The sequence below is a fragment of the Herpailurus yagouaroundi genome, unplaced genomic scaffold (genome assembly GCF_014898765.1).
Source record: "Herpailurus yagouaroundi ecotype Mexico unplaced genomic scaffold, PumYag 206, whole genome shotgun sequence".
NCBI lineage: Eukaryota > Metazoa > Chordata > Mammalia > Carnivora > Felidae > Herpailurus > Herpailurus yagouaroundi.
In genome coordinates this window covers 8546688-8569107 of record NW_024412437.1, presented here as the reverse complement: position 1 = coordinate 8569107, position 22420 = coordinate 8546688, and the positions used below count along the sequence as shown (strand labels likewise).

The 22420-nt window shown below is 48.2% G+C and overlaps 1 protein-coding gene across 5 annotated transcripts in view; it reads left to right on the top strand.

Annotated features, from left to right (window-relative positions):
• SLC39A11 (solute carrier family 39 member 11) overlaps positions 1-22420 on the top strand; it is a 428375-nt gene that overhangs the window by 113322 nt on the left and 292633 nt on the right. For all 5 annotated transcript variants that reach the window (XM_040452256.1, XM_040452260.1, XM_040452257.1 and 2 more), the window contains one exon: positions 18827-18985. In XM_040452256.1, the coding sequence (XP_040308190.1) occupies positions 18827-18985 (159 nt within the window). The remainder of the gene's footprint in view (positions 1-18826; positions 18986-22420) is intronic.

Genomic DNA, 22420 nt, shown 5'->3' with positions numbered 1-22420 from the left:
CCCACATGGGGCGTAAAGCTTACTTAATAAAAAAATAAGAATAAAATCAGTTTCCAGCTGGGTAAAGAAACCGTGCCTCATAGTAGTACCAGCCAACATTTCGAGTCCTTGCAACAGCTGGATGAGCGAGGGGCTGCTATTCCAGTCTTGCAGATGACAAAGCTGGGGCTTACGGAGGGGGATGGGACATGCCCAGGCCCTGTTGGGATTTGCCCTCAAGTCTGTGTGATTCTCGAGTCCTTGCCCTAAGCCTGGCGATACACGTTTCCCTGAATTTTCTTTGATTACAGGGGAGGTCGAACATCTCATTAGTTCCTTGCACCCTTGGGCATTTCTTTGGTGACGAGCCAGTTATTTACAACCCTTGCCCCGTTTATGTCTCTAAGTTGTTATTTGCACTGGGGCTTCTGCAATCAGGCTTGAGTCTCCCCCCGATGCTAGTCCTCTCTGCACCTGCCACCTGTATACAGCAGCTTCCACCCCAGCCCAGGCCACCGGATGCCACGGTGGGCTCGTCACGGTCTCCTTGTCTGGGACATGCACTGATCCGCCCCTGCAGATCTCTAGCCGGTCGCCTGATGGGCACCTCGCACTTGACAAGTTCAACCCAGGGCTCTCGACTGCTTTATTTCACTTCCTTCCCCATCCTGTGTTCCACATGTGCTCTCCCCTAGGTCTCCCCTCTCGGTCAAGGGCACCACCTTCCGTGAAGCTGCAGGGGCCCCAAACGGGGATGTCGCCTTGATTCCCATCTGTACTAGGTTGCATGGTGTCCCCCTGCCCCCCCTCCGTCCCACTCTCTGTCCATCTAGAACCTGTGGGTATGGCTTTATTAGGAAATAGGGTCTTTGCAAATGTAATCAAGTTGAGATCATGCTGAATTAGGGTAAGCCCCAAATCCCATGTGACTGGTGTCCTCACAGGAAGACACAAATATGGACACGGGCTTAGAGACCCATGGGGAGAAGATGGCCATGTGATGGGAATGATTGTCTACAGCCCAAGGCATGCCGAGGATGGCTCACAGCCCCGGAGGCCAGAAGAGGCAAGGAAGGTTTCTTCTCTAGGGGCTTCAGAGGGACCATGGCCTCGCAGAGTCTTTGATTTTGGATCCATAGGCTCCGGAACCATGAGAGAATACAGCTCTGTTGTTTCCAAGCCCCTTGGTTTGTGGCGTGTGGCTAGGCAGCCGCAGGAGACCCCTACGCTCTCTGTCACATGACCCTGCCCCATCCATTCCGCCGACAAGCCCTGTCTCTCCCTCCAGAATACAGCCCACACGTGACCATCATTCTTCACCATCTGGTCTGCACTGTGGTCATCTCACAGGTGTGCCGGAGTGGCCTCTCTGGCTCTCTGCCTCTGCTCCCGCCTCCCCGCCACCCTGTGTCTACACCCCTTCATCCGCTGCAGCCCGTGTGAGCTTCTGTAAATGCACATTTCAGCTCCATTGCACCTGCCGGAGAGTGAAATCCTAGCTGCCCCACGATCTGCGAGGACCCTGCCCTTCTCTCTCTTCTCTGGTACCCCTCCTTGCCTCGGTCACTATGCCTGAGTCTTCTTTTCTGTCCTTAATCTTGTTCTGACCTCAGGAACGTCTTCCCTTTACTTGGAACTGAATATCGGCCCCTCTGATCATTCAGATCTCATCTCAAATGTCCCCTCCCTAAAGAAGCCTTCCCTGACCACCCACGCAAAATAACTCCCCCTCCGCCCCCCCGTCAGTGTCTGTCTCAGGGCAATGTTTTATTTCCTCTGTGTCATCCACTGTTCTCCGAATCTCTTGTTTTCTTGGGTATTGTTTGTTGGCTCTTCCCAGAGAGAAAGCTCCTCCTGGGCAGAGTGTGCCTGTCTTGTGTATTACAGCCCTCAGTGCCCAACTCGTTAACTGTTCCCTGAATTAATTAATGCTGCCCCCAGAATTGTCTTCCTAAATCATATTTGAGATCCTTTCCCCTGCCCCTGAAGTTCTCCGTGGTTTCCTGTTTCTTACTGAATAAAGTTTAAACGTCTTGGCACGGTATTCCCGGCTCTCCTGGCCTGTTCCCATCTCCTTCCCGTGCCTCTCCCTATATGTGTGCTCTGCCTTGACCTTTGCTGTTGCCTGAACCTGCCCTACCACTCCTGGAATGCTGAGTTTCTGCTCTGATTTCTCAGCCCCAACCCGGCTTTTCGGGTTGCGTGCACCCTATGGTGCAGTGCTCTTTGTAGCCGGTCTTCCCGGGATCCCTCCGTGTGGACCTCCTTGGGTGCAATGCCTTTGGCCTGATGGTGTGTCGTCTTCTGCCAGATCCTTCTCTCCCAGCTCCCTGCTCACTGTCTCCCACAAATGCGAGGCACAGTTCTTTGTGCACACAGGCCCATGAGTGCAAACGGACGCATCTCCATGTGTTACTGAAGTGGATTAAAACTTCGTGGGGCACCTGGGTGGCTCAGTCGGTTGAGCGACCGACTTCGGCTCAGGTCGTGATCTCGCGGTCTGTGAGCTCGAGCCCCGCGTCGGGCTCTGGGCGACAGCTTGGAGCCTGGAGCCTGCTTCGGATTCTGTGTCTCCCTCTCTCTCTGCCCCTCCCCCGCTCATGCTCTGTCTCTCACATATGAATAAATGTTAAAAAAAATATTTAGGGGCGCCTGGGTGGCTCAATCAGTTGAGCGACCGACTTCGGCTCAGGTCGTGATCTCGCGGGCTGTGAGTTCGAGCCCCGCGTCGGGCTCTGGGCGACAGCTTGGAGCTTGGAGCCCGGAGCCTGCTTTGGATTCTGTCTCCCTCTTCTCTCTGCCCCTCCCCCGTTCATGCTCTTTCTCTCTCTCTCTGTCAAGAATAAATAAACGTTTAAAAAAAATAAAAGAAAAAACAACTTCGCGATCTGGTGGCGACGCTGAGGCTACTCTGGCTGCTGGGGACACCTCCCCTTTGTCGTGTGTTTTACATATGGCGCCACCTGGGTACACAGCACATGCTTCATGCTTACACGTGTTGTATTATGCACCTGCAGACACGTGTATATGCAGTTTTCAGGATGGGTAAATTGGGCTTCTGTCCCTAGGAACTCCAGAGTTTAGATCATAAGGCTTTGGTTTAAACTCTTCTCTCAAATCCTTTGCTCTCATAATAGCAAAAATGGAGACATATAATGAGCATTATAATGCTTAGTATTTATAGAGTTTTTAGGCCAGTTTTTGTGCTAAGCACTTAACATGCATTATTGCATTAATCCTTGTAGCAGTTACAGGAGATAAGCCCCACCTCAGGGACGGTGTTATGCTCTAGAGCAGGGACTCAAGAGCCACAGTGACTGGATTTGAATCTTGGCTCTGCCAGTTACTAACTGCATGCCCTTGTCAATTACTTAAGTGCTCCGTGCCTCAGTTTCCCCAAATGTGGAATAGGGATAATAATAGCACCTAAATTTTTAAATTTTTTGTTTTTAATGTTTATTTCTGAGAGAGAGAGAGAGACAGACAGACAAAGTGCAAGTGGGGGATGGACAGACAGAGGGATACACAGAATCTGAAGTAGGCTCCAGCTTCTGAGCTGTCAGCACAGAGCCTGATGCGGGGCTCAAACTCACAAACCACAAGATCATGACCTGAGCCAAAGTCGGACACTTAACAGACTGAGCCACCCAGGTGCCCCCTAAATTTTTAAAAGAATATATTCATTTGTTTATTTTTGAGAGGGAGGGGACGGGCAGAGGGAGAGGGGAGACAGAATCCCAGGGAGGCTCCACCCTGTCAGCACAGAGCCTGTTGCGGGGTTCGATCCCACAAACTGTGAGATCATGTCCTGAGCTGAAATCAAGAGTCAGTTGCTTAACTGACTGAGCCACCCAGGTGCCCCCCAATAGTATCTAACTTTAAAAAAATTGTTTTATATGTTTATTTTTTTTGAGAGAGAGAGAGAACATGAGCAGGGGAGGGGCAGAGAGAGAGGGAGACACAGAATCCAAGCAGGTTCCAGGCTCCGAGCTGTTAAGACTATTAACTTTAAAAAAAAATTTTTTTTTAATGTTTTTATTTATTTTTGAGACAGAGAGAGACAGAGCACGAGTAGGGGAGGGGCAGAGAGAGGGGAGACAGAATCCGAAGCGGGCTCCAGGCTCTGAGCTGTCAGCACAGAGCCCGACGTGGGGCTCGAACCCACAGACTGAGATCATGACCTGAGCCGAAGTCAGATGCTTAACAGACTGAGCCCCCTGGGTGCCATTATGGTCCCTAACTTTTCATCTGAGGAGGATTACGAAGGTTCCTGGGGCGGAGTCAGTCTATCTATAAATGTTGTTATGATCGATTCCATTTTACGTATGAGGGTCACTATTCCACTATTATTTCTGTTTTCTGTGTGAAGACATAGGAGCCCTGGAGAGATGAATCTCTTCCCCAGGTCTCCCAGGCTGGGAGCTTAGGTTTGAATCAGGAAGTCCGACTCCACAGTCATGCCTTCTGTCCATTATGCCACACTGCCTTTCCCCAAGAGGGAAGAAGAGGGGAAAAGAGTGGGTGGGTGGGGCTAGCCAGGGTTGCCAGACCACATACACGTCCCTACGTGAATTTGAATACCAGATAAATAAGAATTCTTTCATATGAGTGTGTCCCAAATGAAAAAAAAAATTCACTGTTTACCTGAAACTCAGATTTGCCTGGGTACCCCATATTTTGGTTTGCTAAATCAGGCAACCTAACAGGGGGGCTCTTTCATTCTTCAGTCCCTTCCTTATGATTGTGTCCCACCATTCCTGACCTGCTCTCCATTTCCCCAGGGTCGCTGCCACCATACTGATGGGGGGGTCCTTTGCACCTCCCAAGTGAGTTAGGGCAGGAAACGCGGAGAACCCATGTCGGCCTGAGTGGTAAAAATGAAATGTGATCTTGTTTGCAAGAAAGACTGGCATCTTTCCTTCTTGACCATGAAGATTGTGTCCCTAAGCCTCGCTGCTAATTTTCTTTGAGCCAGGAGAGGGGCACAGAGCCAGTGGCATAGTGGTCTCTTGCCACCGGTGAGGGAGAATAGTGAAGTCGAAGAAAATCTTCAACCAGATCTTTGAGTTTTTCTCGGTGGGACCACACAGCGTACTCTTCACTCCTCCGAACGTTGGCAGGGACTGCTGCCTCCGCAGCCAGACCTGGGACAGATTGGATCAGTGTGAGTGAGTGGTGGTGTCGGGGTAGGGGAGGCTTGACCAACTGGTGCAGTTGTCCATCAACAGGCCGAAGGGAAGAGGGTGCTGATAAATTGGTGGCTGGGTGCCACGGAGAGGTTGCTTTGGGCAACGTCATGTTCTCGCTCTCTTGATGACCAGCTGGTGAAGAGGTCCAGTAAGGATGCCCTCCCCCCTTTTTTAGTGTACATGGCATTAATGATTTTGGCAGGCCGAAGGATTCTGGGAGTCCTCCCTCATCTGGCTAGACTGAATCTGCTTTGAAAGGGCTGAGATAATTAGCATGCTTGCACCTGTCCATTATTCAGAATAACAGGTCAGTGGAAGAGGAATGGCAAGCTCAAACCAAAAGTCTAAATATTATTTGACTTTGGAACCTCGTGGTCTTGGGTGTGGCTGAGGTCATTGCCAGTAGGTGCGCCAGTCCCAGGGGGCATCTGACACGACGCAGTTGCTTGGTAAATGTTTGTGGAGCTGAGTTGTACTTGGAATAGGAACAGGAACGTAGGTTTGGAGCAGAACTGGGCTGGAGGGCTGACTTTTTCGGCTCTTTTCCCTCTGTTTGGGCAGGGCAAGTTAGAATTGGGTTGTTGGCCAGTAAATTGGAAGCCCAGATGTGCCTTGGGTGATTATTTTTGCTTTGCCCTCACCACGGAGACCTGTGGTCACTGAGAATGGATACTGAGAGGTCCTTTCGGGCATGATTGAAGTATTTGCCTAATACTCCTGGCACTTCGTGTTTGATAATGGCCCGACTCCTAGCTCCGGGCATAGGCCTTGTCGGGTACTTGGTGATTGTGTTGGCCTATCCCCAGAGGGACCATGTTAGGGTGGACCCTAGACCCTGGAGACCCCATATACTGTTCATGGCACAAATGTGGCTCATCAAAATATGGGGGAGCCTCCCTAAGAGTCTTTAAAAAAGGAACATACGTCCAGATCTTACGGCGTCAGCCCAATGAGTTTTGATGGTTATATACACCTGTATAACCACCACCCAACGGGAGGTTGAGAACATTTCTGTCACTCCAGGGAGAGCTTCTATTACCTACGCTAATTCTTCCTCTCTTCCCAGGCAATTACTTTATAATTTCCATCACCATATGGTTTTGCATATTCTTGAACTTAAGTGGTTGCATTTAAAAAATGCACAAGGAAAAAAAAATAAAAAAATAAAAATAAAACAGGGGCGCCTGGGTGGCCCAGTCGGTGGAGCATCAGACTCTTGATTTCTGCTCAAGTCATGATCCCAGGCTTGTGGGATCGAGCCCTGCATCAGGCTCCGCGTTGAGCATGGAGCCTGCTTGGGATCCTCTCTCCCTCTGTCTCTGCCCCTTCCTAGCTCGTGTGTGCTCTCTCTCTCTCTCTCTCTCAAAACAAACAAATAAAATGAACAAGGCTATATATACAGTGTTGTCAGGTGTCCTTCACTCAGCGTAATGATCTTGAGATTCATTCATGTTGTGATATCAGCGGTTTCCCCCCTTTTAATTGCTAAGGAATGTTTCATTTTATAAGTGTAGCGTTAAGAATGTATATCTATTCTCCCACTGATGGACATTGGGTTCTTTCCAGGTTTGGTCTACGAATAAAGCTGCTGTGAACATTCTTTTGTAAGTCTTTGTGTGGATGTATGTTTTCATTTTTCTTGGGACAGCTATCCAGGAGAGGAATTACCGGGTCGTAGGGTAGAATTTTTTTTTTTTTTTTTTTTTAAGCTCGTATGTTGTCTCCTACTTTGGAGCATGCATGCAAACTTGTAGGCCAAGACCTTGCCCATCATTTTCACCGAGTGGGTGTGGCTAACAAGAGTCAGGCCATTCAAGCCGGTATGCATCAACTAATAACTGTAATTGAAGCGAACTGTAAATTATTATAATTCTGAGTTGTTAGATTGAAGTCTGTAAAATCATATGAAGCTGGTACATTATGAGGGCTTTCTGATAAGAAAATTAAGTACAGATATGGCGCCTGTATCAATTTGATTCATGCTTGAGTCATGAGGACTAACCGACTTGCCAAATTTGAGAGCTGACTCAATGCAGAATTCATGTGGCCAACCATCGTGGGGTCCTGGGGGGGGGGGGGTGACTCAGTAGTCAGTGGGCCCGGCCAAGCTCATTCTGGAGGGTTCTGATCCCACAACCCTGGGATCGTGACCTGAGCCGAAATCAAGAGTCAGACACTCAACCGACAGAGCTACCCAGGCACCTTTTCCCTTTTTCATTAAGAGGGAAATTTTGTTCTGTGGCTTGGATTTTCTTCCAGTCTTCAAACTGTCTTTGCTATCATAAAATAAATGCTTAACTGCACTCATCATGCCAGACTATTCTGATCCTTAAGGAACTCTTCACAAATTCATTTATATGATTTCCAGAGCAGAAATCATCTCAAAATGGGCACTTAAGCAGAAATGAAAAGGTTTGCCTGCTGTGGGCTAGGTGTTTAGCTGATTGTTTTTGATTATTCTATGCTGGTACCTCTGACACCAGAGGGAAATTAATAGCATTGCAAAGTATGGATCCCTGTGGCATTTTACACCATATTTTGAGAAAAAAAAAAAAAAAAAAGCATCATATGGGTTTTGCTAGCTTTTGGAAACCGCAGAAGGGAAGTGGGTGATGTTAGTCTCCAGCAACGTGAGAAAGAGCTTGCAAACACATCTGCTGATTTTTAAATGTCTCCTGCAGTCCCTTTTGGCTCCCTGGTGTCCAGGCTGTGATTAGGAGCCTTTGACAAAATCATGCCGTCTGGGGCAGGGGGTGTCTCATTATCATGCAGAAACATTTCTGGAAATTGAGTTTTTGTCCATAGGATCCTTTTCTCCCATTGGCTTTTTTTTTTCACTGTGACAGCAGGCTCTTCTATTATTAAAACATTCAAAAATTGTATTATATATTTTTTCATCACATTTACTTACATATTTAAGTATTTTAAAATTACATTGTCAATTTATTTTAAGATTGTCCCCCAAAGATATGTGCATGTGTAGTTTGAAAAGTTAAACTCTTGGGGCGCCTGGGTGGCTCAGTCGGTTGGGCTTCTGACTTCGGCTCAGGTGATGATCTCACAGTCTGTGGGTTTGAGCCGCTCATCGGGCTCTGGGCTGACAGCTCAGAGCATGGAATTCTGTGTCTCCCTCTCTCTCTGCCCCTCCCTCGCTTGTGCTCTGTCTCTCTCTGTCTCAAAAATAATAAAAACATTTTAAAAAATTTAAAAAAAAAGGCAAGTTCTTCTACAGGGTTGATTAACAAAAAGCAGCAATCTGTAGACCCTCCCCTCCCTCTTTCCTACGTCTCAGGGATGAATGTCAGTGTTTATTTGCTTCCAAATTTCTCAGCTGCACACCTACTTGGCCACTGCTTGCCTTTTTCAGCCTCAAATGTAGCCAGTGACTTCCAGGTGTGGAAGATGAGAACCCGGTTTTCTTATCTCCACCTGCATCCAATGCTGTAGATATGTTGTATTTTTTGGGGGTTAGTTCAATAATCACAGCTTAATCATGGAATATTATTGAGCCATAAAAAGAATATAATTGTGACCCACACTGCAACATGGAGGAACCTCAAAAGCATTATGCTAAGTGAAATAATCCAGATGCAAAGGGCAAGATTGCACGTTTCCACTAACATGGAACACGTACGATAGGCAAATTCGTAGAGACGGAGAGTGGATTAGAGGTTATCAGGGGGCAGGGTGGGGGGAAGAGGACAGGAGAATGAGGAGTTACTGCTCAGTGTTTACAGAGTTTCTGTTTGGGGTGGAAAGTTTTAGAAATAGCGGTGATTGGGGCGCCTGGGTGGCGCAGTCGGTTAAGCGTCCGACTTCAGCCAGGTCACGATCTCGCGGTCCGTGAGTTCGAGCCCCGCGTCAGGCTCTGGGCTGATGGCTCGGAGCCTGGAGCCTGTTTCCGATTCTGTGTCTCCCTCTCTCTCTGCCCCTCCCCTGTTCATGCTCTGTCTCTCTCTGTCCCAAAAATAAATAAAAAACGTTGAAAAAAAAAAAAAAAAGAAATAGCGGTGATGGTTGCACAACACTGTGAATGTAATTAATACGGCTGAATTGTATAGACCTTTAACGTGGTAACTTTTATGTTACATATATTTTATCATAACAAATAAGCAAATCACTTAATAAACAATATTAGTCAGTTTACATTAAGACTGTAAATATTCTTGGGGCGCCTGAATGACTCAGTTGGTTGAGCGTCCGACTTGGGCTCAGGTCATGATCTCACGGTTCCTGGGTTTGAGCCCCGCGTCAGGCTCTGTGCTGACAGCTCGGAGCCTGTAGCCTGCTTCGGATTCTGTGTCTCCCTCTCTCTCTGCCCCTCCCCAACTCACGCTCTGTCTCTCAAAAATGAATAAACATTAAAAAAAAAAAAGTAAAAAAAAGACTGTAAATATTCTTCATGAGTTTCCTTTCTTGTGCAGCTGTGTTTTCTAGCATTAGTAAAGGTCTTTTTTTCCCCTTTACTGGACACCAGGCTCCTGCCTAGAATCATAAGTCTGTCCTCCAGACATTAGCCAGGAGGTCTATGATTTTGCTCTTGCCTGGGAACCTTCTAGCCCCTGTTCTCCTTCGGGCTCTTGGCCCTGGGCCTGAACTGTAGCTCCTGACACAGGGTGCCAGGACGTAAAGTCTTCAGCCGGCTTCCCCCCTGACCTGTGCAGGAAATCTGGGGAGGCACAGTGCTCTGGAGAAGCCGCCTAGGGGCGGGAGGTGGCCGGAGCTGGGGCAGGAGGGGGGCTGGAACGTGGGAGCACACTGGGCACTCCTGTTCCACAGGCTTTCACTTTCTCCTGTTTTCGGTGCGGTCCAGCCCCTAGCTGGGTGTGGAGTGGGGGTGGGGGTGTCCCCGAGTGTCTGGCAGGCCAGTTGCTTGGCCATATGAAGTTCAGGAAGAATCTGGGATCTGATGGCTTTCCAGCCTTTCCACCAGTCTTCTTTGCCACCCCATCTGCACCCCCATTTTGGATGTGTCTGGGCCCCTCCATCCCTGGGCTGCTCTGGGTTCTGTGGGGGAACCACCTTAGGTCAGCCTTCTCAGGGTCTCTGTCAGTCCTTACGTGCCCCTCCTTTCCCTCTCCTTTCCTTTTTTGTGATCAAGATCCTTCCCGTCCCTATATTTTAAGTCCAGCGGGAATTCGGGAGCCAGCAGTCTGTGTTCGATCAGCCACCTGTAACCGAAAGTTCCACAATTTCAATTTCACGGTATTCCCAAATGGGCTAGGATTGACACACAGCAGCACGGTAAACGTTGCTGTTTTAAACACAGTCAACACTGACAGTTATGTTTAGGAGGAAATCGTTCTCTGCTTAGACGTACTGAATAGGTGACATTGTGAATGTTACTGTTTCTGAGGAATTTCAAACATCTAGGGGATGGAATGGAGCTTTGGCGTTAAGAGCATGGCCTGGGTTTTAGATCCCAGCTCTGTGACTTCCTGCTGGGTGTCCTTGGGTGACTTACCCTCTCTGAGCCCCAAGGAGAGAGGCCGTAGGTTTCCCAGAGGTGAAGCTTGTGAGGCACACAGTCCCCTCCGGCTACCACGAGTAGTGCCTCCCCAGGCCGATCACTTTGCTGACCCCACAAAGCAAACCGTGGGCCCTCTTGGCTTCGAGTCTTTGCTTGCACAGTTTACGATCCTTGGCTGCAGTGATCCCCCTCAGTCTTGGTAACTGTTACTATTAATTTTTAATAAACTCTTTGGAAGTATTTTAGATTTTGAGAGAACATTCAAAAATAGCACAGGGAATTTCCGCAGACCCTTATCCAGTTTCCCCTAAACATCTTACATAACCACAGCGCATTTGTCTAGGCCAAGAAATTAACACTGGTACGTTACTCTTCCCTACACCCCAGACGTTCAGTTGGATTTCACTGTTTTTCCCGCTGATGACCTTCCTCTGTTCCCAGGATCCAGTCTGGGATGTATGTTGCATTTAGAGTGTCCTTGTTTTTTTTTTTTTTTCAACGTTTATTTATTTTTGGGACAGAGAGAGACAGAGCATGAATGGGGGATGGGCAGAGAGAGAGGGAGACACAGAATCGGAAACAGGCTCCAGGCTCTGAGCCATCAGCCCAGAGCCCGACGCGGGGCTCGAACTCCCAGACCGCGAGATCGTGACCTGGCTGAAGTCGGACGCTTATCCGACTGCTCCACCCACGCGCCCCTAGAGTGTCCTTGTTTTAAAGCGTAGTCTGTAAGGGAGGAAGGTGTGCCTCTCATTCAGAGCCCTACACGCAAAGCATAATGTACGTGGGCTTTGTTTTGAACCTGCCAGCTTTAGCTATGCTGCTAGGGAGGAAATTATCTTCTTGTTTGCCTCCCTCTAAGGCAGTCACGGGCTAAGGGTTTCAGTTTTTAAGGTTTATTTCGGTTTGTAAGGTCTGATGAATCTTGCAGAGAAAAATGTTCCACAAGATCATTTCTCCTGTTGATGAGTTGCCAAAGATTTCCCAGTGCTGCGTTTTCTTGGAGCAGCTTATATCCCAATGGTGGGGAATGGCCATGGGATCGATTACATTTGATTATTGCTAAAACCGATTCATCCCAGGCTGTCATCGTGGGATGCCTTGTCTGGGAATGAGGGAGGCACTAGCTTTAACTTTGTCTTTACTCGGTAGCCCTTAGAATTTCTTAAAAGACCCCCAGGGGTCAGTGGAGGTGGGGGAGGGGTGGGGCTGACTTGATGTGGGAGGGTGCAGTCAGTTTTGGATTACATCAGCTTGCGCTGGGGCTTTGGGAAAGCCACTGGATCCCTTCAGGTCTCTGTTTTCCCACCTGTCAAATGCAGCACTTGGACTGGGCAGCCTCCCGAAACCCCTTTCAACTCTAAGAATGCAATTCTATCAGGAGATTGTATTCAATGGATTATCTGTGATGCTCTGAAAATTCTATACAATCTTCTTTCCACACCTAAGAAAAACTCCATTGCTTTAAACAGTGACTCATCCAGTGTTTGTCAAAGGACTGAAGACATTTGAGTATGAGCCTATATGGTACTTAATTTGGAAGGTAATTTAGGTAGTAGACTAAAAAATGAGTGTTGAATCACTTCCCGATTACGCCTTCTTTTGATTTCTCTGTCTCCCCCCCCCCCCCCCCATCGCTCCCCTTCACTAGCAGGGATAACAGAGGATTCATTTGGGCCATCCTGTATTGAAGAGCTGCTCTGCCCAGGACTGCCCGGGTCTGTGGTGCTAGGATACAGAGATGCTCACAGCGTGGCCCTAATCCTAGTCCCAGGGGAATATGGACACGAATAATGAATCCAGTGTGTTGGAAAGGGGCCACCCTGGAGGAGGGGTAGGCAGCGAGATGGGGCCACGCAGGGGAGCCTGCTGAGTGCAGGCAGACTCAGAGAAGAATCCGGCAACACCGCTTTGACAACTTAACTTCCTGCCAGGAACTAGGTTGGTGTGGTGTATGCATCGGCCGGTGGAATTCTTTGAGACCATCTTGTTACGTAGTAGCATTGCCCCTGTGTTTCGTTTGCTCAGAACTGTGCTGCAGAGAGCTTAGGTTACTTGCTTAGGCTACCTCACTACCAAATGGCGGAGCCGACATTCAAATTTGAACCTGATTCTAAATCCTGTGTTTTCCTGTCCGTTGTATATGTGGACCCGGGTAAAGGGTTTTGGATGCTTGAAGAAAGGGCCATGCGAGGTAGGTCTTGGTGTTTTGGCATTTTCGCCGACGAAAGTGCTTGGACCAAGGCAAGTTGGCTGGGGGTTTCAGCTCATAACCAGGGGCTGTAGGGCAAGATCATTGCACGAATGATCTAATGGTTAGGGCAAGCCCAACTGTTTTTGTTTTTGTTTTTGTTTTTTAATTGAGACCAAATTTACATACCGTTAATCATTTTATAGTGCCCAAGTCAGTGGCATTTAGTAAGTTCACAATATTGTGCAACCACCACCTCTGTCTAGTTCCAAATATTTTCATCACCCCCAAGGACGGCCCTGTACCCATGAAACAGTTGCCTCCCCCCCCCCCGCCACCCCTCTGCCCATTTCCTGTCCCCACCACCCCCTGTCCATCACTGATCTGTTTTGTGTTGAGGATTTACCTGTTCTGGATACTTTGTGTAAATGGAATCATATATACTATGCGACCTTTCCTGTCTGGCCTCTTGTACTTTGCATAATTAATATTTTCAAAGTTCACCGGTACCATAGTATGGACCCAGCGCTCCATTCCTTTTCGGGGCTGAAAAGCAGTCCATCATCTCTTAAGGGACATTTGGGGCTGTTTCCATCTTTTGTCAGTGATGAACAAGATGAACATCCACTTTTTTTTTTTTTAACGTTTATTTATTTTTGGGACAGAGAGAGACAGAGCATGAATGGGGGATGGGCAGAGAGAGAGGGAGACACAGAATCGGAAACAGGCTCCAGGCTCCGAGCCATCAGCCCAGAGCCCGATGTGGGGCTCGAACTCATGGACCGTGAGATCGTGACCTGAGCTGAAGTCGGACGCTTAACCGACTGAACCACCCAGGCGCCCCGAACATCCACTTTTTTAAATCAAGTCTTGTCATCCATTCATTCATTCGACCCTCTGTAGGGATCATGTTGAGGTCAGGATGGGGCTGAGACACCACAGGAGGCATGTCAAGAAGAGAGCCAGGGCGGGGCCACCCTTAGTCGTGGGAAGAAGGGCAGAGTACACACAGCTTCTCAAACATCAGCTGCCACGTTCAGGTTTCTGGACCCTGCAGTAGACCTACCAAACCAGCCAGGTATTTAAAAAAAATAAATAAATAAAAATAATAAAAAAAAAATACATTCAAAAGAATGTAGGGGCTCCTGGGTGGCTCAGTCGGTTAAGCGTCTGACTTCAGCTCAGGTCATGATCTCACAGTCCGTGAGTTCGAGCCCCACATCAGGCTCTGTGCCGATAGCTCAGAGCCTGGAGCCTGCTTCGGACTCTGTGACTCCCTCTCTCTCAGCCCCTCTGCCACCCACACTCTGTCTCTCTCTCTCTGTCTCTCAAAAAATAGATAAATGTTAAAATACATTAAAAAGAATGTATTTCCTCCTTAGCTCTTTTTTTGCAGGAGTTGTTGTTATTGAAATGCTCACTTCCTTGAGCTTCTTTGATCATTTAGCACAAAACTGGGCCACTTTGGCTGGTTTAGCAACCTCTGGCTTGGAGGATGGACTTCACAAAAGCTTTCCCATAGCGCGTTTGATCGATTGGGTTTTATGTTTTCTTTTTGGCAGTAAAGAGGCAAACAAGGACTTTGGGGAACAGCGAGGTCCCTGCCGTGTACCCCAGAACCTGATTATGCATGCCTTTCGTAGACAAAGGTGGGAAGAGGAAGGTACCCACTGTCTGCTCCTCAGGCTTCTATCTAGTGTCTTCAGGGCTGGTGCTGCTAGACCAGTTTTTGCCTTTATAAGCAGGTTTGCATCAGTGGGAAGGCTTTCGGGATCTGTCATCTGGGGTCATAAAGGGACCGGCTGGCAAGGACTTTCCTGTGGAGCCCATTACCTGAAATCTTGAGCCCTCTCCTTGGTAACCTATCCCCTCCAGGCTCTGCTCCTTAGGGCTGAGAGTCCATCGGCACACGACTTCCTGCCTCTCTACAGCTAGTCAGTGTCACTACGTCCACATCAAAAAATGCTTAACATTTAAAGGAGCTTTTCTAGTATCGAGAGTTAAAGGCCAGCCAGCTACGTTGGGGGAATTACTAAATAGGACTTACCATACAGTCCAGCAGTGGCACTCCTCGGTATTTACCTGAACGAGCTGAAAAGTTACATCTACTCACAAACCTGCACGTGATGCTTAGAGCAGCTCTGTTCATCATCGCCAAGACTTGGAAGCAACGAAGATACCCCTCTGCAGATGAATGCATAAATAAACAGTGTCCGTCCAGGCAATGGAATATTGTTCAGAGCCCAAAAGAAATGAGCTAGCAAGCCATGAAAAGACGTAGTGGGGGCGGGCGCCTGGGTGGCTCAGTCAGTTGAGGGTCCGATTCTTGATTTCAGCTCAGGTCACAATTTCACCATTTGTGAGTTCCAGTCCCGCGTTGGGGTCCCCGCGGGCAGTGCGGAGCCTGCTTGGGATTCTCTGTCTGTCCCCTGGCCTGCTTGAATGTGCATATGCTTGCCCTTTCTCTCTTTCAAAATAAATAAGCTTTTTTTTTTTTTTCTTTTAAAGAAGACAGAGGAATCTTAAAAGCATATCACTAAGTGAAACCAGCCAATCCAAAAAGGCTACACACTGTAGCGACTGATTCTGTCTGTATGACATTCTGGAAAAGGTAAAACTGTGGAGATGGTAAAAGATCAGAGGTCTCCAGGGGCTAGGAAGAGGGAAGGATGGATAGAGCACACGGGAGTTTTAGGGTCGTGAAACTACTCTCTCTGATACTGGAGAGGTGGATACTTGTCTTTATGTGTTTGTACAAACCCATAGAATGTACAGCTCCAAGACTGGTCTCGAATGTAAACTATGGGCTTTGGACGGTAATGGTGTATCAATATGGTGTAACAACTATGCCACTGAGGGGCGGGAGGTTGATAGTGGGGAGGTTGTGGGCGGGAGTTTGATAGTGGGGAGGTTGTGCAAGATGGCGGGGCGGGGGGGGTGCTTCTCTGTTATTTCTGCTCTATTTTTCTGTGAGCCTGTAACTGCTCTAAAAAAATTGTCATGCGTGCCTTCATATGCTGTATTAGTTTCTTGTTGCTGCTGTAAGAAGCTGCACAAATGTAGTGGCTTAAAGCAACACAAACATGCTATCTGAAAGCGCTAGAGGTCAGAGGTCAGGAGTCCAAAATGGATACAGTCAAGGTGTTCTCCGGGGTGCATTCCTTCTGGAGGCTCTAGGGGAGAATCTGTTGCCTTGTCTTTTCTACTTTCTGGAGGCCGCCTGTATTTCTTGCTTCACGACCTTTTCTCCATCATCACGCCAGCCCGACAGCATCTTCCAGTCCCTTACTGACAGTGACCTCTGCTCTTGTCATTACATCTCCCCTGTGGCGCTTATTTTTTAAAATTATTTCGTAATGTTGATTTATTTTTGAGACAGAGAGAGAGAGAAAGAGCGTGAGTGGGGGAGGGGCAGAGAGAGAGGGAGACACAGAACCTGAAACAGGCTCCAGGCGCTGAGCTGTCGGCACAGAGCCCGATGCGGGGCTCGAACTCACAAACTGTGACATCATGACCTGAGCCGAAGTCGGACCCTTAGCCGACTGAGCCACTCAGGCAACCCTGTGACTCCTCTTGTTGTCTCATGGAAACCCTGTGATCCCATTGGCTCCATCCAGATCATCCAGCATAACCTCCCCATATCAAGATCCTTAACTTGATCACAAGTACAGAGTCCCCTTTGCCATGTAAGGTGACATACTCACAGGTTTTGGGGATTGGGATGTGGCTGTCTTTGGCGGGGTGGGGGGGAAGTCATCACATCTTTGTCCATCACATCTGCCCTCTAAATAACTTTTCTTTGGGCCTTGTGGTCGCTTGGGACAGGCAACCCAATACTATCTCATGACTGTTCTCTGGTCTTTTTTCTAGTTTATGTGGGTGGCAGGGATGGTGGGGAAAAGAAATGAAGGAAATCCAGTTGGGTCCAGTTGGGTATCTGGAAGGACGAAGAATAGTGATTCTCAAGGAGGGGTCCACCCGAATCATCTGGGCTGCTTTTCTGTTTAAAGCACCCCAGATTCTGGCATACCCCTGCCTTGAGGGGCACATCTCTTTTGCCCTGTACCTCGTGTCACTTGTCCACGGGAACATTTTGTATTTCTCATCTGGAGGGGCAGAGGAAAGGTTGGCACACAGGGATGCTGAGGGACGGAAAGGAGCTAGGGCAGAGGGAGACGCGCTTGGTGTGCAAGATGGGATGGGGAACCGAGGCTGAGGAAGTGCCCCCGACCCGCGGCATCGACAAGGATAGGGTGCGGGAGGGGCGCCTGGGTGGCGCAGTCGGTTGAGCGTCCGACTTCAGCCAGGTCACGATCTTGCGGTCTGGGAGTTCGAGCCCCGCGTCGGGCTCTGGGCTGATGGCTCGGAGCCTGGAGCCTGTTTCCGATTCTGTGTCTCCCTCTCTCTCTCTGCCCCTCCCCCGTTCATGCTCTGTCTCTCTCTGTCCCAAAAATAAATAAACGTTGAAAAAAAAATTAAAAAAAAAAAAAAAAAGGACAGGGTGCGGGAGGGATTGAAGGATGAGAGGAATGGCCTTCCTGGATGGTACCATTTTAGAGTTGCTGATGGTGGGGCTGTATGGAAGGCCCTGGAACGTGCAGGGAAAGAGGTTGCTGGACAGGTGCGTGCAGATCCTCCTTGGTGTGGAGTTCTCCACGAACAGCAGCTCTCAAAGGCTGTTGAATTCTAAAGCCATGAGACAACAGTCGGGGACGTGTTGGGCTGTGTCACGGAGAAGGGGCCCACAGGCTTCCTTGGATGATCTCGTGGAACTGAACTGATGAGACATTTTCTTTCTTTCTGGAAGTTTCTGAGGCAGATACAATTTTCCGGGGGGTGGCCCTAAGACTTTTGCTAGGAGAATCGGGCCCAGAGCAATTGATCATGTGTGGATGATTGTTGGCAGAAGAGAAATTACTTTCTGCATGGATTTATTCTTTATTGTTGCTTTTGTAATTCCTGGTTCTGTCACTCTGAGTGTTATTTTGGAGATGGGTGATGCAGATTTTTTTTTTTTAAAGGCAAGGCATAATTAAATCATTTTTAGAAACCCATTCAACACTTTGCATGTCAGTGACGACTGTCATATGGTTACGATGGGTAGTGGGTGTATCTGCCAAGGAGATGTCACAGCATCTGTAAGAGTAAACAGCCATGGACGAGCGTTTACTTCGGTAAACACTGGAAAGTTTTATCAAATTGACCTCACTGAGGTTTTTTTGGGTTCAGCTTCATTTTTCTCTTTCCTTTCATGTTTCTGCCCTCATCGAGGTGATTAGGTCCTACTTGTTCAGTTTAGGATCTGCCATTTATTGGCTGTGCGCCCTTGTGCAAATTCTTATTACTTCTAGATTCGATTTCTTTCTCTACAGATAGTAATAGAAAACAGCATCTGCCTCCCAGGTTGTGGCAATGATAGAATAAGGTATCAAAGATACATTTCCCTGGAAATAGAAGGCAGTCAATGAGTATTAGTTCCCTTCTTTCCTTTGAGAGATAACAAAGTTGGCAAGACTGAGCTGATATTGATCAGTGGTTGTCCTCAAATATTTCAAAGGGTGCCACGTGTCAAAGAGGAAGGATACCTTCTTTGGTGCCTCAGAGAGCAGACCTAGAAAGCTAACAGGTAAAAATGGAAGGGAGACAGACACGTGTGACCCACATCTACTGTGACAACCCAAACTGTCTCTAGACATGGCCAAACGTCCCCTGGAAGGTACAGTTGCCCATGGGTGAGACCCACTGGATTAGAGGCTAGATGACAGCATCTAGGACTCCATTCTCCCAAGGTCAGCTCTAGTCTGCCCCATGTTTTGTTCCTATAGCACTCGTTCCAGGCATTCTGGTGGTGGCCTTTCGGTTTGAGATAGTACCTACCGTGGAAGACTGAAGGCCTAGCACATGTGTTGGGTTCAGTTCAAGTGCAACTAAAGTCTGCACTTGAAACACCTTCTGTGTGGTTGGTTTAATGGCTTATTGTTCACTGTGGTTTTGCAGGTCATGTTAGCGGCTTCTTACTGGTCTCTCCTGGCCCCGGCAGTGGAGATGGCCACGTCCTCTGGGGGATTTGGTGCCTTTGCCTTCTTCCCTGTGGCCATCGGCTTCACTCTCGGAGCTGCGTTTGTCTACCTGGCTGACCTCCTGATGCCTCACCTGGTGAGTACCACTCTTCAGACTTGACATAGCCATTCATGTCTCTGTTGAGCAGCTAGTGATATTGAAATAGATATTTTAAGGCATTTAGGGCTTTTACCTAGAGGCACTGAATTGTGACTGGTTTTTTTTCCCCCTAAAAGAAAATAAGCTCTTGGTAATATGACTAATCGTTCCCTTAGTTACATTTTGGTGAGTTCAGATTTTAAATGTCAGATTTCATTATAAATATAGAGTATAGCTGATGTCGTACTCTGTGGCACTGTGTATATGAGCGGACCTAGAAACCGGGAGAAGTGAGTGAATATGATCATGGTCTTGACCCTTAAGGAGCGTTCACTGTCATCAGGGAGATGATGACATACCCAACTCTAGCCTAAGACCATTGGCCAAGCGTCACATGGACGGGAGCTTATTTATAGGAGGATGAAGTAGGGACATTGGGTAGCAGGGCTCTGAGTTTGAATTCACTTCTGCCATTTGCTGGTTGTGTGTCCCTCAGCTCCAGTTTTCCTTCCTATAGCTTGAGGATAACTCCCTTCAGGGGCTGCAAAGTAAAAATTTGAAAATCTAGGGGCACCTGGGTGACTCAGTCGATTAAGCAGCCGACTTTAGCTCAGGTCATGATCTCATGGTCTGTGAGTTCGAGCCCCGCGTCGGGCTCTGGGCTGACAGCTCAGAGCCTGGAGCCCGCTTCAGATTCTGTGTCTCCCTCTCTCTCTGCTCCCCCTCTGTTCATACTCTGTCTCTCTGTCTCAAAAATAAATAAACATTAAAAAAATGTTAAAAAAAATTTTTTTTAATCTAAAAAGGCACCAGAATTGGGGGGGGAGGTGGGGGTAGCCAGAGATGTTAGGCCTTTTCGGTAAACTAGGGCTGGTGGGTTGGGTTTGGGGGATGAGCGTCTACTTACTCATGCAGTAGCATGGTACGAACCACAGCCCGCCATCTGGCTGTGATCGCTGACAGAGAGAGCCAGGGTCAAGCCATGAACTTGTAACTGAATGCCATTGGTTAAAACCAGGTAGTCTGCATATACTGTTGTCAGTGGAGAAAGGTCAGTGTCAGTAAGAACCCAGTACGGGAACATACAGCCTCACTAGATGCTGTGTCCCAAGCAGCCCTAGAGGCAGGCAGAAGTCCTCCGTGAGATCTGAGCTAGTGCTTGAATTCTCTGCTCACCCAGAAAGGGAAGAGGAGGAGGAAGGACCCTATCGGGGAGAATGAGGTTGAAGGTTATTGCTTCTGTTGGATTCTGATGAGCTAGGATCAGGTCAGGCTCACAGGAGTCAGCTGGACATCTATCCCAAGAGGTACTCTGACATTGTCTTCCCTGCCTTCCTGTCCTCTTTCTTGCCTTAAATTCCTGACCGGAGGGAGAGAAGGCCGGGTTCTTGGGAACCTGGCCCTGGGGCTGGTGAGAAGCTGATTACTCATGTCCCAGAAGGACCAGCCTCTGGACCAGAGAGCTGGATGTGATGGTTGGGTGGAGAGGCATGATATTGTCTTGGAGGAAAGACCATGTGTCATTTTTTTTTTTTTTTTTTTTTTTTTATCGAGAGCTTGAATGTCAGTGTCACTTTCTGCGCCCTGGACCCTTGGCTTCCTTGCTGTTCATTATGTTGCATGATAATGACTTTGAGAGGTCTCCTGTGTGGGCTGCCATATTCTGCTCTCAGATCCACCCTAGTAATGTGTGAACTTGCTGTTGGGATGTATTCTACTGGCCCTGGCAGGAAGATCTGACAGCCAACGGCCTTAACTCTTGCAACAGCAGTCCAGGGGCTGGCTCAGCGGCTCTGCACAGCCCCCGCTGGGTCTCATTCTGCCCTTCCTACCTAGTCCCCACTGGGCTTCTAAGACAGTCTCTTGTAGAGGGCTCTTTGCACTCATGATGGGCCACTGCTCACTGGTACTGGGGGCGGGCAGGAGGTCCCCAGCTATATTTGATCAGCTGTCTGAACGTGGGGACTTTCTCTGGGCAGTGTAAATAGTCATTGGCTAATTGGCACCAGGCAGCAGCACATTTTTTTAACCTTTTGCTTGATGTCTCTTCTAATATATGCTTTGAATATGGAGGAGATCCCAGGGAAAAGTCTTGGACAGACTGTACAGAAAATTAGGAATGGCTCGGGAGTGGCGGCTGAGCATCCAGGGAGAGAACTCGAAGGGGGTTGAGAAAGGACTTAATAACCGTTAATGCTCAGAAGCTCGCTAATCAGCAGAAAGATCAGCCTGAGAGTAAACATCTGTTCTAGGACAATAAATAAAAAAAATTTTTTTTAGTGTTTATTTATTTTTGAGGGAGAGGAGCAAGTGAGAGAGACAGAGCATGAATGGAGGAGGGGCAGAGAAGGAGACATAGAGTCTGAAGCAGGCTCCAGGCTCTGAGCCGTCAGCACGGAGCCCGACGTGGGGTTCGAACCCACGAACCGTGAGATCATGACCTGAGCTGAAGTCGGACACTTAACCGACTGAGCCACCCAGGCAGGCGCCTGTGTTCTAGGACATTTTAAAAGAAATTAATTCTGGCCATTGATAGGAGAAGGGGAATTTGCCCTGGAAGGTCTTATAAAAGGATAAGAATGATTTATAATTGCTATAGTCACCGAAGACAGATGCTGCCATTGACGAGTGGTGCTTTGAAGCCCGACCCGCCATCGCTCTGAGACAGGACGAGGTTTCCTGGGTTTCACTGCTAATTTGCTTTCCAGACCCAGAAAGGGCAGCAGCTTGGATCTGTCGAAGATGCTTTCTGGAGTCTGAGTTCATGGGTTTTGACCTGGAGTCCAGGTGGTGGTCCCGCACTGATTGAGCGCCCCCAGGGAAGGTAGTGGTCTCAGGCAGCTGAGAAGGCAGTTTGGGAGCCCAGACTCTTGGGTTTATGGGAAGGAGATGGTTAGCAACCCACTCCGTTTCTGTTCATGCAGCCTTTCACATTTATCTGTTGCCCTTTTGCAGCCCAAGCAAAGTATTGCTCATGAAAAGGGTTTTACTCCTAACAGCCTGTCAGGTTAACCCTGTTGTGGCTTTGTTAACTTCAGATACATCAAATCGCTCCCTGAACTGGATATTTGTTTTCTTTTCTTTATCGGGAAGTAAAGCAGAGAAAGCTCAGGCAGTAACTGTTCATGGGCAATGAGCTCACAGAGGTTTACGGAGATTTTGCCAAATGGTGTCTTTGTTTTTTTAATTAAATTTATTTATTTTTGAGAGAGAGAGAGAGTGAGAACACGAGCACAGGGTGGAGAGAGAGGGAGACAGAGAATCCCAAGCAGGCTCCGCACTGTCAGCACAGAGCCCGACAAAGGACTAGAACTCATGAACTGTGAGATCATGACCTGAGCTGAACTCAAGAGTCAGACACTTAATTAATTGCCTGAGCCACCCAAGTGCCCCTGCCAAATGGCGTCTTAATGGGAGAGGGGAGGAGGCTGG